This window comes from Petromyzon marinus, chromosome 79 (assembly GCF_048934315.1).
Source record: "Petromyzon marinus isolate PM22_M1 ecotype Great Lakes invasive population chromosome 79, UKy_Petmar_22M1.pri1.0, whole genome shotgun sequence".
Lineage (NCBI taxonomy): Eukaryota > Metazoa > Chordata > Hyperoartia > Petromyzontiformes > Petromyzontidae > Petromyzon > Petromyzon marinus.
In genome coordinates this window covers 20,041,387-20,057,405 of record NC_133745.1, presented here as the reverse complement: position 1 = coordinate 20,057,405, position 16,019 = coordinate 20,041,387, and the positions used below count along the sequence as shown (strand labels likewise).

General features: G+C 43.5%; 1 protein-coding gene across 1 annotated transcript in view; it reads left to right on the top strand.

The window, feature by feature from the left end:
- Positions 1 to 1,213: 1,213 nt before the first annotated feature.
- The window catches only part of CLN6 (CLN6 transmembrane ER protein), a 70,114-nt gene continuing 55,308 nt past the window's right edge, over positions 1,214 to 16,019 (top strand). Inside the window, exons 1-2 of the mRNA XM_076056972.1 lie at positions 1,214 to 1,293; positions 15,726 to 16,016. Of these exons, the coding sequence (XP_075913087.1) occupies positions 15,799 to 16,016 (218 nt within the window). The 5' untranslated portion in view covers positions 1,214 to 1,293; positions 15,726 to 15,798. The remainder of the gene's footprint in view (positions 1,294 to 15,725; positions 16,017 to 16,019) is intronic.

Sequence of the window (16,019 nt, the reverse complement as noted above, 5' to 3'; positions counted from 1 at the left end):
TGGGTGGGTGAGTGAGTGGGTGGGTGGGTGGGTGAGTGAGTGAGTGGGTGAGTGAGTGGGTGGGTGAGTGAGTGGGTGAGTGAGTAGGTGGGTGGGTGAGTGGGTGAGTGAGAGGGTGAGTGAGTAGGTGGGTGAGTGAGTGGGTGAGTGAGTAGGTGGGTGGGTGAGTGGGTGAGTGAGAGGGTGAGTGGGTGAGTGAGAGGGTGAGTGAGTGAGTGGGTGAGTGGGTGGGTGGGTGAGTGAGTGAGTAGGTCAGTGAGTGAGTGGGTGAGTGAGTGTGTGAGTGAGTCGGTGAGTGGGTGGGTGAGTGAGTGTGTGAGTGGGTGTGTGAGTGGGTGAATGAGTGAGTGGGTGAGTGTGTGGGTGAGTGGGTGGGTGGGTGAGTGGGTGAGTGTGTGGGTGAGTGTGTGGGTGAGTGTGTGGGTGAGTGAGTGGGTGAGTGAGAGGGTGAGTGAGTGAGTGGGTGAGTGTGTGGGTGAGTGTGTGGGTGAGTGAGTGGGTGAGTGAGTGAGTGAGTGGGTGAGTGTGTGGGTGAGTGGGTAGGTGAGTGGGTGAGTGAGTGTATGAGTGAGTGAGTGGGTAAGTGAGTGAGTGGGTGGTGAGTGAGTGGGTGGGTGAGTGAGTGAGTGGGTGAGTGAGTGGGTGGGTGAGTGAGTGGGTGAGTGAGTAGGTGGGTGGGTGAGTGGGTGAGTGAGAGGGTGAGTGCGTGTGTGAGTGGGTGAGTGAGTGTGTGAGTGAGTGTGTGAGTGGGTGAGTGAGTGTGTGAGTGAGTGGGTGAGTGAGAGGGTGAGTGAGTTGGTGAGTGAGTGAGTGGGTGAGTGGGTGGGTGAGTGAGTGGGTGAGTGAGTAGGTGGGTGGGTGAGTGGGTGAGTGAGAGGGTGAGTGAGTAGGTGGGTGAGTGAGTGGGTGAGTGAGTAGGTGGGTGGGTGAGTGGGTGAGTGAGAGGGTGAGTGGGTGAGTGAGAGGGTGAGTGAGTGAGTAGGTGGGTGGGTGAGTGGGTGAGTGAGAGGGTGAGTGAGTGAGAGGGTGAGTGAGTGGGTGAGTGGGTGAGTGAGGTGAGTGAGTGGGTGGGTGGGTGACCACCCCGTGCCCCTCCTCCCCCCCTCTACGTGATGAGTAAAGAGCTTCACGGGTCATCGGCCTAAAAATTCTGATTCTGAATGGGATCACGAAATTCGCGAATTACCAATCGCGTTTTAAATTGGGAGGGGGAGGGGCCCGCGCGGGGAGTGGCACCAGCGAGGACCCATCGCACGTGACCGAGAGGCGACGCGGAAGTCCACGTGGTTCCGGGTTAGACTCCTCTCGCTCGCGTCCAGCCTGGCACGGGTCGCACCCAGCCTGGCACGGGTCGCTTCCAGCCTGGCACGGGTCGCACCCAGCCTGGCACGGGAGTGCACCCAGCCTGGCACGGGTCGCGCCCAGCCTGGCACGGGTCGCACCCAGCCTGGCACGGGTCGCGCCCAGCCTGGCACGGGTCACGCCCAGCCTGGCACGGGAGCGCACCCAGCCTGGCACGGGTCGCGCCCAGCCTGGCACGGGTCGCGCCCAGCCTGGCACGGGTCGCACCCAGCCTGGCACGGGTCGCACCCAGCCTGGCACGGGTCGCACCCAGCCTGGCACGGGTCGCTTCCAGCCTGGCACGGGTCGCTTCCAGCCTGGCACGGGAGCGCACCCAGCCTGGCACGGGAGCGCACCCAGCCTGGCACGGGTCGCGCCCAGCCTGGCACGGGTCGCGCCCAGCCTGGCACGGGTCGCGCCCAGCCTGGCACGGGTCGCGCCCAGCCTGGCACGGGTCGCGCCCAGCCTGGCACGGGTCGCGCCCAGCCTGGCACGGGTCGCGCCCAGCCTGGCACGGGTCGCGCCCAGCCTGGCACGGGTCGCACTGCCACTGTTGTTACTCTGTCGCCCTCTCTCCGAGTCTCTGTGCCTCTGTCGGGGTCTTTATCGATCCCTGTCTGTACCTCTATGGGTCTCTGTGCTTCTCTGGTTAAGTATCTTTGGGTGTCTATTAATCTCTATGGGTCTCTGTATATGGTTTTGTGGGTCTCTATGGGTCTCTGAATCTCTGGGTCTCTGTGAGTCTCTGTGTGTCTCTGGGTCTCTATGAGTCTCTGTGTGTCTCTGAATATCTGAGTCTCTGAGTCTCTGTGTGTCTCTGGGTCTCTATGAGTCTCTATGGGTCTCTGTATATGGTTCTGTGGGTCTGTATGGGTCTCTGAATCTCTGGGTCTGTATGAGTCTCTGTCTCTGAGTCTCTGTGTGTCTCTGGGTCTCTATGAGTCTCTATGAGTCTATGGGTCTCTGGGTATCTGTGAGTCTCTGTGTCTCTCTGGGTCTCTATGAGTCTCTGTGTGTCTCTGGGTCTCTATGAGTCTCTATGGGTCTATGTATATGGTTCTGTGGGTCTCTATGGGTCTCTGAATCTCTGGGTCTCTATGAGTCTCTGTGTGTCTCTGGGTCTCTATGAGTCTCTATGAGTCGCTATGGGTCTCTGTATATGGTTCTGTGGGTCTGTATGGGTCTCTGAATCTCTGGGTCTGTATGAGTCTCTGTCTCTGAGTCTTTGTGTGTCTCTGGGTCTCTATGAGTCTCTATGAGTCTCTGGGTATCTGTGAGTCTCTGTGTCTCTATGAGTCTCTATGAGTCTCTGTGTGTCTCTGGGTCTCTATGAGTCTCTGTGTGTCTCTGGGTCTCTATGAGTCTCTTGTGTGTCTCTGGGTCTCTATGAGTCTCTGTGTGTCTCTGGGTCTCTATGAGTCTCTTGTGTGTCTCTGGGTCTCTATGAGTCTCTGTGTGTCTCTGTGTGTCTATGAGTCTCTGTGTGTCTCTGTAACATGCACCTAGCCTGGCACAGCGGTACAACCCATGGCACCTGGGTCTGCCTTGTAACATGGACCTAGCCTGGCACAGCAGCACAACCCATGGCACCTGGGTCTGCCCTGTAACATGCACCTAGCCTGGCACAGCGGTACAACCCATGGCACCTGGGTCTGCCCTCTCACCTGCACCTAGCCTGGCACAGCGGTACAACCCATGGCACCTGGGTCTGCCCTGTAACATGCACCTAGCCTGGCAGAGCGGTACAACCCATGGCACCTGGGTCTGCCCTCTCACCTGCACCTAGCCTGGCACAGCGGTACAACCCATGGCACCTGGGTCTGCCCTGTAACATGCACCTAGCCTGGCACCAGCTCCGTGATGACGTCATCGCCCCTTAGCTGTGAACGTTTTGGTGCAGTGACCCTTCATTTTCACGTGATCTGAAGAAGGCTCATTGATTGAAACGTCTATTTCCATAAAATCTGTACTGCAGGAGGAATCCGATGAGCTATGAAGCTCTTTAATCACAAGTATATTTAATGTATATTGTAATGTAGATATAATGTAAACAAATCACTTAATACATAAGGTCTAAGCCTACATCGTAAGTGAAGGTGTTAACCTACGTCTTGTCATAAGTTAAAGTCTTAAACTGTGTCAGGCTGTGAGATAAGATCTTAAACTGTGTCAGGTTGTAAGATACGATCTTAAACTGTGTCAGGATGTCAGATACGATCTTAATCTGTGTCAGGATGTAAGATACGATCTTAAACTGTGTCAGGATGTGAGATACGATCTTAATCTGTGTCAGGATGTGAGATACGATCTTAAACTGTGTCAGGTTGTGAGATACAATCTTAAACTGTGTCAGAATGTGAGATACGATCTTAAACTGTGTCAGGATGTAAGATACGATCTTAATCTTTGTCAGGATGTGAGATACGATCTTAAACTGTGTCAGGATGTGAGATATGATCTTAAACTGTGTCAGGTTGTGAGATACGATCTTAAACTGTGTCAGGATGTGAGATACGATCTTAAACTGTGTCAGGCTGTGAGATACGATCTTAATCTGTGTCAGGTTGTGAGATACGATCTTAAACTGTGTCAGGTTGTGAGATACGATCTTAATCTGTGTCAGGCTGTGAGATACGATCTTAAACTGTGTCAGGCTGTGAGATACGATCTTAAACTGTGTCAGGATGTGAGATACGATCTTAAACTGTGTCAGGCTGTAAGATACGATCTTAAACTGTGTCAGGTTGTGAGATACGATCTTAAACTGTGTCAGCTTGTGAGATACGATCTTAATCTGTGTCAGGATGTGAGATACGATCTTAAGTTGTGTCAGGATGTGAGATACGATCTTAAACTGTGTCAGGATATGAGATACGATCTTAAACTGTGTCAGGCTGTGAGATATGATCTTAAACTGTGTCAGGTTGTGAGATACGATCTTAATCTGTGTCAGGCTGTGAGATACGATCTTAAACTGTGTCAGGCTGTGAGATACGATCTTAAACTGTGTCAGGATGTGAGATACGATCTTAAACTGTGTCAGGCTGTGAGATACGATCTTAATCTGTGTCAGGCTGTGAGATACGATCTTAAACTGTGTCAGGCTGTGAGATACGATCTTAAACTGTGTCAGGCTGTGAGATATGATCTTAAACTGTGTCAGGTTGTGAGATACGATCTTAAACTGTGTCAGGCTGTGAGATATGATCTTAAGTTATGTCAGGTTGTGAGATACAATCTTAAACTGTGTCAGGATGTGAGATACGATCTTAATCTGTGTCAGGATGTGAGATACGATCTTAATCTGTGTCAGGATGTGAGATAGGATCTTAATCTGTGTCAGGCTGTGAGATACGATCTTAAACTGTGTCAGGCTGTGAGATATGATCTTAAGTTATGTCAGGTTGTGAGATACGATCTTAATCTGTGTCAGGATGTGAGATACGATCTTAAACTGTGTCAGGTTTTGAGATACGATCTTAAACTGTGTCAGGATGTGAGATACGATCTTAAACTGTGTCAGGTTGTAAGATACGATCTTAAACTGTGTCAGGATGTGAGATACGATCTTAATCTGTGTCAGGATGTAAGATACGATCTTAATCTGTGTCAGGATGTGAGATACGATCTTAATCTGTTAGGTTGTGAGATACAATCTTAAACTGTGTCAGGTTGTGAGATACAATCTTAAACTGTGTCAGGATGTGAGATACGATCTTAATCTGTGTCAGGCTGTGAGATACGATCTTAAACTGTGTCAGGCTGTGAGATATGATCTTAAGTTATGTCAGGTTGTGAGATACGATCTTAATCTGTGTCAGGATGTGAGATACGATCTTAAACTGTGTCAGGTTGTGAGATACGATCTTAATCTGTGTCAGGTTGTGAGATACGATCTTAAACTGTGTCAGGTTGTGAGATACGATCTTAATCTGTGTCAGGCTGTGAGATACGATCTTAAACTGTGTCAGGCTGTGAGATACGATCTTAAACTGTGTCAGGATGTGAGATACGATCTTAAACTGTGTCAGGCTGTAAGATACGATCTTAAACTGTGTCAGGTTGTGAGATACGATCTTAAACTGTGTCAGCTTGTGAGATACGATCTTAATCTGTGTCAGGATGTGAGATACGATCTTAAGTTGTGTCAGGATGTGAGATACGATCTTAAACTGTGTCAGGATATGAGATACGATCTTAAACTGTGTCAGGCTGTGAGATATGATCTTAAACTGTGTCAGGTTGTGAGATACGATCTTAATCTGTGTCAGGCTGTGAGATACGATCTTAAACTGTGTCAGGCTGTGAGATACGATCTTAAACTGTGTCAGGATGTGAGATACGATCTTAAACTGTGTCAGGCTGTGAGATACGATCTTAATCTGTGTCAGGCTGTGAGATACGATCTTAAACTGTGTCAGGCTGTGAGATACGATCTTAAACTGTGTCAGGCTGTGAGATATGATCTTAAACTGTGTCAGGTTGTGAGATACGATCTTAAACTGTGTCAGGCTGTGAGATATGATCTTAAGTTATGTCAGGTTGTGAGATACAATCTTAAACTGTGTCAGGATGTGAGATACGATCTTAATCTGTGTCAGGATGTGAGATACGATCTTAATCTGTGTCAGGATGTGAGATAGGATCTTAATCTGTGTCAGGCTGTGAGATACGATCTTAAACTGTGTCAGGCTGTGAGATATGATCTTAAGTTATGTCAGGTTGTGAGATACGATCTTAATCTGTGTCAGGATGTGAGATACGATCTTAAACTGTGTCAGGTTGTGAGATACGATCTTAAACTGTGTCAGGATGTGAGATACGATCTTAAACTGTGTCAGGTTGTAAGATACGATCTTAAACTGTGTCAGGATGTGAGATACGATCTTAATCTGTGTCAGGATGTAAGATACGATCTTAATCTGTGTCAGGATGTGAGATACGATCTTAATCTGTTAGGTTGTGAGATACAATCTTAAACTGTGTCAGGTTGTGAGATACAATCTTAAACTGTGTCAGGATGTGAGATACGATCTTAATCTGTGTCAGGCTGTGAGATACGATCTTAAACTGTGTCAGGCTGTGAGATATGATCTTAAGTTATGTCAGGTTGTGAGATACGATCTTAATCTGTGTCAGGATGTGAGATACGATCTTAAACTGTGTCAGGTTGTGAGATACGATCTTAAACTGTGTCAGGATGTGAGATACGATCTTAAACTGTGTCAGGTTGTAAGATACGATCTTAAACTGTGTCAGGTTGTGAGATACGATCTTAAACTGTGTCAGGATGTGAGATACGATCTTAAACTGTGTCAGGCTGTGAGATACGATCTTAATCTGTGTCAGGTTCAAAGATACTATCTTAAACTGTGTCAGGTTGTGAGATACGATCTTAATCTGTGTCAGGATGTGAGATACGATCTTAAACTGTGTCAGGTTGAAAGATACGATCTTAAACTGTGTCAGGATGTGAGATACGATCTTAATCTGTCAGGATGTGAGATACGATCTTAAACTGTGTCGGGATGTGAGATACGATCTTAAACTGTGTCAGGATGTGAGATACGATCTTAAACTGTGTCAGGATGTGAGATACGATCTTAATCTGTGTCAGGTTGTAAGATACGATCTTAAACTGTGTCAGGATGTAAGATACGATCTTAAACTGTGTCAGGTTGAAAGATACGATCTTAATCTGTGTCAGGATGTGAGATACGATCTTAAACTGTGTCAGGCTTTGAGATACGATCTTAATCTGTGTCAGGTTCAAAGATACTATCTTAATCTGTGTCAGGATGTGAGATACGATTTTAAACTGTGTCAGGTTGTGAGATACGATCTTAATCTGTGTCAGGATGTGAGATACGATCTTAAACTGTGTCAGGATGTGAGATACGATCTTAAACTGTGTCAGGTTGTAAGATACGATCTTAATCTGTGTCAGGATGTGAGATACGATCTTAAACTGTGTCAGGATGTGAGATACGATCTTAAACTCTGTCAGGTTGTGAGATACGATCTTAATCTGTGTCAGGTTGTGAGATACGATCTTAAACTGTGTCAGGTTTTAAGATACGATCTTAATCTGTGTCAGGTTGTGGGATACGATCTTAAACTCTGTCAGGATGTAAGATACGATCTTAAACTGTGTCAGGTTGTAAGATACGATCTTAATCTGTGTCAGGATGTGAGATACGATCTTAAACTGTGTTCAGTTGTGAGATACGATCTTAAACTGTGTTCAGTTGTGAGATACGATCTTAAACTGTGTCAGGATGTGAGATACGATCTTAAACTGTGTCAGGATGTAAGATACGATCTTAAGCTTTGTCAGGTTGTAAGATACGATCTTAAACTGTGTCAGGATGTGAGATACGATCTTAATCTGTGCCAGGTTGTAAGATACGATCTTAAACTGTGTCAGGATGTGAGATACGATCTTAACCTGTGTCAGGCTGTAAGATACGATCTTAAGTTGTGTCAGGATGTAAGATACGATCTTTAGTTGTGTCAGGATGTAAGATAAGATCTTAAACTGTGTCAGGATGTAAGATACGATCTTAAACTGTGTCAGGATGTGAGATACGATCTTAATCTGTGTCAGGTTGTAAGATACGATCTTAAACTGTGTCAGGATGTAAGATACGATCTTAAACTGTGTCAGGTTGAAAGATACGATCTTAATCTGTGTCAGGATGTGAGATACGATCTTAAACTGTGTCAGGTTGTGAGATACGATTTTAAACTGTGTCAGGTTGTGAGATACGATCTTAATCTGTGTCAGGATGTGAGATACGATCTTAAACTGTGTCAGGATGTGAGATACGATCTTAAACTGTGTCAGGTTGTAAGATACGATCTTAATCTGTGTCAGGATGTGAGATACGATCTTAAACTGTGTCAGGATGTGAGATACGATCTTAAACTGTGTCAGGTTGTGAGATACGATCTTAATCTGTGTCAGGTTGTGAGATACGATCTTAAACTGTGTCAGGTTTTAAGATACGATCTTAATCTGTGTCAGGTTGTGGGATACGATCTTAAACTCTGTCAGGATGTAAGATACGATCTTAAACTGTGTCAGGATGTGAGATACGATCTTAATCTGTGTCAGGATGTGAGATAGGATCTTAATCTGTGTCAGGCTGTGAGATACGATCTTAAACTGTGTCAGGCTGTGAGATATGATCTTAAGTTATGTCAGGTTGTGAGATACGATCTTAATCTGTGTCAGGATGTGAGATACGATCTTAAACTGTGTCAGGTTGTGAGATACGATCTTAAACTGTGTCAGGATGTGAGATACGATCTTAAACTGTGTCAGGTTGTAAGATACGATCTTAAACTGTGTCAGGATGTGAGATACGATCTTAATCTGTGTCAGGATGTAAGATACGATCTTAATCTGTGTCAGGATGTGAGATACGATCTTAATCTGTTAGGTTGTGAGATACAATCTTAAACTGTGTCAGGTTGTGAGATACAATCTTAAACTGTGTCAGGATGTGAGATACGATCTTAATCTGTGTCAGGCTGTGAGATACGATCTTAAACTGTGTCAGGCTGTGAGATATGATCTTAAGTTATGTCAGGTTGTGAGATACGATCTTAATCTGTGTCAGGATGTGAGATACGATCTTAAACTGTGTCAGGTTGTGAGATACGATCTTAAACTGTGTCAGGATGTGAGATACGATCTTAAACTGTGTCAGGTTGTAAGATACGATCTTAAACTGTGTCAGGTTGTGAGATACGATCTTAAACTGTGTCAGGATGTGAGATACGATCTTAAACTGTGTCAGGCTGTGAGATACGATCTTAATCTGTGTCAGGTTCAAAGATACTATCTTAAACTGTGTCAGGTTGTGAGATACGATCTTAATCTGTGTCAGGATGTGAGATACGATCTTAAACTGTGTCAGGTTGAAAGATACGATCTTAAACTGTGTCAGGATGTGAGATACGATCTTAATCTGTCAGGATGTGAGATACGATCTTAAACTGTGTCGGGATGTGAGATACGATCTTAAACTGTGTCAGGATGTGAGATACGATCTTAAACTGTGTCAGGATGTGAGATACGATCTTAATCTGTGTCAGGTTGTAAGATAGATCTTAAACTGTGTCAGGATGTAAGATACGATCTTAAACTGTGTCAGGTTGAAAGATACGATCTTAATCTGTGTCAGGATGTGAGATACGATCTTAAACTGTGTCAGGCTTTGAGATACGATCTTAATCTGTGTCAGGTTCAAAGATACTATCTTAATCTGTGTCAGGATGTGAGATACGATTTTAAACTGTGTCAGGTTGTGAGATACGATCTTAATCTGTGTCAGGATGTGAGATACGATCTTAAACTGTGTCAGGATGTGAGATACGATCTTAAACTGTGTCAGGTTGTAAGATACGATCTTAATCTGTGTCAGGATGTGAGATACGATCTTAAACTGTGTCAGGATGTGAGATACGATCTTAAACTCTGTCAGGTTGTGAGATACGATCTTAATCTGTGTCAGGTTGTGAGATACGATCTTAAACTGTGTCAGGTTTTAAGATACGATCTTAATCTGTGTCAGGTTGTGGGATACGATCTTAAACTCTGTCAGGATGTAAGATACGATCTTAAACTGTGTCAGGTTGTAAGATACGATCTTAATCTGTGTCAGGATGTGAGATACGATCTTAAACTGTGTTCAGTTGTGAGATACGATCTTAAACTGTGTTCAGTTGTGAGATACGATCTTAAACTGTGTCAGGATGTGAGATACGATCTTAAACTGTGTCAGGATGTAAGATACGATCTTAAGCTTTGTCAGGTTGTAAGATACGATCTTAAACTGTGTCAGGATGTGAGATACGATCTTAATCTGTGCCAGGTTGTAAGATACGATCTTAAACTGTGTCAGGATGTGAGATACGATCTTAACCTGTGTCAGGCTGTAAGATACGATCTTAAGTTGTGTCAGGATGTAAGATACGATCTTTAGTTGTGTCAGGATGTAAGATAAGATCTTAAACTGTGTCAGGATGTAAGATACGATCTTAAACTGTGTCAGGATGTGAGATACGATCTTAATCTGTGTCAGGTTGTAAGATACGATCTTAAACTGTGTCAGGATGTAAGATACGATCTTAAACTGTGTCAGGTTGAAAGATACGATCTTAATCTGTGTCAGGATGTGAGATACGATCTTAAACTGTGTCAGGTTGTGAGATACGATTTTAAACTGTGTCAGGTTGTGAGATACGATCTTAATCTGTGTCAGGATGTGAGATACGATCTTAAACTGTGTCAGGATGTGAGATACGATCTTAAACTGTGTCAGGTTGTAAGATACGATCTTAATCTGTGTCAGGATGTGAGATACGATCTTAAACTGTGTCAGGATGTGAGATACGATCGTAAACTGTGTCAGGTTGTGAGATACGATCTTAATCTGTGTCAGGTTGTGAGATACGATCTTAAACTGTGTCAGGTTTTAAGATACGATCTTAATCTGTGTCAGGTTGTGGGATACGATCTTAAACTCTGTCAGGATGTAAGATACGATCTTAAACTGTGTCAGGTTGTAAGATACGATCTTAATCTGTGTCAGGATGTGAGATACGATCTTAAACTGTGTTCAGTTGTGAGATACGATCTTAAACTGTGTCAGGATGTGAGATACGATCTTAAACTGTGTCAGGATGTAAGATACGATCTTAAGCTTTGTCAGGTTGTAAGATACGATCTTAAACTGTGTCAGGATGTGAGATACGATCTTAATCTGTGCCAGGTTGTAAGATATGATCTTAAACTGTGTCAGGATGTGAGATACGATCTTAAACTGTGTCAGGCTGTAAGATACGATCTTAAGTTGTGTCAGGATGTAAGATACGATCTTTAGTTGTGTCAGGATGTAAGATAAGATCTTAAACTGTGTCAGGATGTAAGATACAATCTTAAACTGTGTCAGGATGTGAGATACGATCTTAATCCGTGTCAGGATGTGAGATACGATCTTAAACTGTGTCAGGATATGATATACGATCTTAAACTGTGTCAGGCTGTGAGATAAGATCTTAAACTGTGTCAGGTTCAAAGATACGATCTTAAACTGTGTCAGGATGTGAGATACGATCTTAAACTGTGTCAGGATGTGAGATACGATCTTAAACTATGTCAGGCTGTGAGATACGATCTTAATCTGTGTCAGGTTGTAAGATACGATCTTAAACTGTGTCAGGTTGTAAGATACGATCTTAATCTGTGTCAGGATGTGAGATACGATCTTAAACTGTCAGGATGTAAGATACGATCTTAAACTGTGTCAGGCTGTAAGATTCGATCTTAAACTGTGTCAGGATGTGAGATACGATCTTAAACTGTGTCAGGATGTGAGATACGATCTTAAACTGTGTCAGGCTGTGAGATACGATCTTAAACTGTGTCAGGATGTGAGATACAATCTTAAACTGTGTCAGGATGTGAGATACGATCTTAATCTGTGTCAGGTTTTAAGATACGATCTTAAACTGTGTCAGGATGTAAGATACGATCTTAAACTGTGTCAGGTTGTGAGATACGATCTTAATCTGTGTCAGGTTGTGAGATACGATCTTAATCTGTGTCAGGATGTGAGATACGATCTTAAACTGTGTCAGGATGTGAGATACGATCTTAAACTGTGTCAGGATATGAGATACGATCTTAAACTGTGTCAGGTTGTAAGACATGATCTTAAACTGTGTCAGGATGTGAGATACGATCTTAATCTGTGTCAGGTTGTAAGATACGATCTTAAACTGTGTCAGGTTGTAAGATACGATCTTAATCTGTGTCAGGATGTGAGATACGATCTTAAACTGTCAGGATGTAAGATACGATCTTAAACTGTGTCAGGCTGTAAGATACGATCTTAAACTGTGTCAGGATGTGAGATACGATCTTAAACTGTCAGGATGTGAGATACGATCTTAAACTGTGTCAGGATGTAAGATACGATCTTAAGCTTTGTCAGGTTGTAAGATACGATCTTAAACTGTGTCAGGATGTGAGATACGATCTTAATCTGTGCCAGGTTGTAAGATACGATCTTAAACTGTGTCAGGATGTGAGATACGATCTTAACCTGTGTCAGGCTGTAAGATACGATCTTAAGTTGTGTCAGGATGTAAGATACGATCTTTAGTTGTGTCAGGATGTAAGATAAGATCTTAAACTGTGTCAGGATGTAAGATACGATCTTAAACTGTGTCAGGATGTGAGATACGATCTTAATCTGTGTCAGGTTGTAAGATACGATCTTAAACTGTGTCAGGATGTAAGATACGATCTTAAACTGTGTCAGGTTGAAAGATACGATCTTAATCTGTGTCAGGATGTGAGATACGATCTTTAACTGTGTCAGGTTGTGAGATATGATTTTAAACTGTGTCAGGTTGTGAGATACGATCTTAATCTGTGTCAGGATGTGAGATACGATCTTAAACTGTGTCAGGATGTGAGATACGATCTTAAACTGTGTCAGGTTGTAAGATACGATCTTAATCTGTGTCAGGATGTGAGATACGATCTTAAACTGTGTCAGGATGTGAGATACGATCTTAAACTGTGTCAGGTTGTGAGATACGATCTTAATCTGTGTCAGGTTGTGAGATACGATCTTAAACTGTGTCAGGTTTTAAGATACGATCTTAATCTCTGTCAGGTTGTGGGATACGATCTTAAACTCTGTCAGGATGTAAGATACGATCTTAAACTGTGTCAGGTTGTAAGATACGATCTTAATCTGTGTCAGGATGTGAGATACGATCTTAAACTGTGTTCAGTTGTGAGATACGATCTTAAACTGTGTCAGGATGTGAGATACGATCTTAAACTGTGTCAGGATGTAAGATACGATCTTAAGCTTTGTCAGGTTGTAAGATACGATCTTAAACTGTGTCAGGATGTGAGATACGATCTTAATCTGTGCCAGGTTGTAAGATACGATCTTAAACTGTGTCAGGATGTGAGATACGATCTTAAACTGTGTCAGGCTGTAAGATACGATCTTAAGTTGTGTCAGGATGTAAGATACGATCTTTAGTTGTGTCAGGATGTAAGATAAGATCTTAAACTGTGTCAGGATGTAAGATACAATCTTAAACTGTGTCAGGATGTGAGATACGATCTTAATCCGTGTCAGGATGTGAGATACGATCTTAAACTGTGTCAGGATATGATATACGATCTTAAACTGTGTCAGGCTGTGAGATAAGATCTTAAACTGTGTCAGGTTCAAAGATACGATCTTAAACTGTGTCAGGATGTGAGATACGATCTTAAACTGTGTCAGGATGTGAGATACGATCTTAAACTATGTCAGGCTGTGAGATACGATCTTAATCTGTGTCAGGTTGTAAGATACGATCTTAAACTGTGTCAGGTTGTAAGATACGATCTTAATCTGTGTCAGGATGTGAGATACGATCTTAAACTGTCAGGATGTAAGATACGATCTTAAACTGTGTCAGGCTGTAAGATACGATCTTAAACTGTGTCAGGATGTGAGATACGATCTTAAACTGTGTCAGGATGTGAGATACGATCTTAAACTGTGTCAGGCTGTGAGATACGATCTTAAACTATGTCAGGATGTGAGATACAATCTTAAACTGTGTCAGGATGTGAGATACGATCTTAATCTGTGTCAGGTTTTAAGATACGATCTTAAACTGTGTCAGGATGTAAGATACGATCTTAAACTGTGTCAGGTTGTGAGATACGATCTTAATCTGTGTCAGGTTGTGAGATACGATCTTAATCTGTGTCAGGATGTGAGATACGATCTTAAACTGTGTCAGGATGTGAGATACGATCTTAAACTGTGTCAGGATATGAGATACGATCTTAAACTGTGTCAGGTTGTAAGACATGATCTTAAACTGTGTCAGGATGTGAGATACGATCTTAATCTGTCAGGTTGTAAGATACGATCTTAAACTGTGTCAGGTTGTAAGATACGATCTTAATCTGTGTCAGGATGTGAGATACGATCTTAAACTGTCAGGATGTAAGATACGATCTTAAACTGTGTCAGGCTGTAAGATACGATCTTAAACTGTGTCAGGATGTGAGATACGATCTTAAACTGTGTCAGGATGTGAGATACGATCTTAAACTGTGTCAGGCTGTGAGATACGATGTTAAACTGTGTCAGGATGTGAGATACAATCTTAAACTGTGTCAGGATGTGAGATACGATCTTAATCTGTGTCAGGTTTTAAGATACGATCTTAAACTGTGTCAGGATGTAAGATACGATCTTAAACTGTGTCAGGTTGTGAGATACGATCTTAATCTGTGTCAGGTTGTGAGATACGATCTTAATCTGTGTCAGGATGTGAGATACGATCTTAAACTGTGTTAGGATATGAGATACGATCTTAAACTGTGTCAGGTTGTAAGACACGATCTTAAACTGTGTCAGGATGTGAGATACGATCTTAAACTGTGTCAGGTTGTGAGATACGATCTTAATCTGTGTCAGGTTGTAAGATACGATCTTAAACTGTGTCAGGCTGTGAGATACGATTTTAAACTGTGTCAGGTTGTGAGATACGATCTTAATCTGTGTCAGGATGTGAGATACGATCTTAAACTGTGTCAGGATGTGAGATACGATCTTAAACTGTGTCAGGATGTGAGATACGATCTTAAACTGTGGCAGGACGTGAGATACGATCTTAAACTGTGTCAGGCTGTGAGATACGATCTTAAACTGTGTAAGGTTGTGAGATACGATCTTAAACTGTGTCAGGTTGTAAGATACGATCTTAATCTGTGTCAGGATGTGAGATACGATCTTAAGTTGTGTCAGGATGTAAGATAAGATCTTAAACTGTGTCAGGATGTAAGATATGATCTTAAACTGTGTCAGGATGTGAGATACGATCTTAAACTGTGTCAGGCTGTAATATAGATCTTAAGTTGTGTCAGGATGTAAGATACGATCTTAAGTTGTGTCAGGATGTAAGATAAGATCTTAAACTGTGTCAGGATGTAAGCTATGATCTTAATCTGTGTCAGGATGTAAGATACGATCTTAAACTGTGTCAGGTTGTGAGATACGATCTTAATCTGTGTCAGGTTGTAAGATACGATCTTAAACTGTGTCAGGCTGTGAGATACGATTTTAAACTGTGTCAGGTTGTGAGATACGATCTTAATCTGTGTCAGGATGTGAGATACGATCTTAAACTGTGTCAGGCTGTGAGATACGATCTTAAACTGTGTCAGGTTGTGAGATACGATCTTAAACTGTGTCAGGCTGTGAGATACGATCTTAAACTGTGTCAGGTTGTGAGAAATGACGGCGACGTGGGTCACGTGAGTGTCCCTCGTGTGCGTGTAGGCGGCAGCAGGTGTACAGGGTGCAGCTGACGACCCTCCCCCCCCCAGTGGAAGGGTCCTGCGGTGTGTGGCCCATGGAGGAGGCCGGCGAGGCGAGGAGGAGACGCGGGCGGGCCGGCGGCCACCACCAGCAGCAGCAGCAGGAGCAGCAGCACCAGCAGCAGCTGCAGCAGGAGAAGCAGCAGGAGCAGCAGCAGCAGGAGCAGCAGCGGGGTGTGGTGGCTCCCGGCTCCTCCTCCTCCTCCTCAACAACCACAATGGCACCACCACCACCACCACCGCCGGCGACGACGTG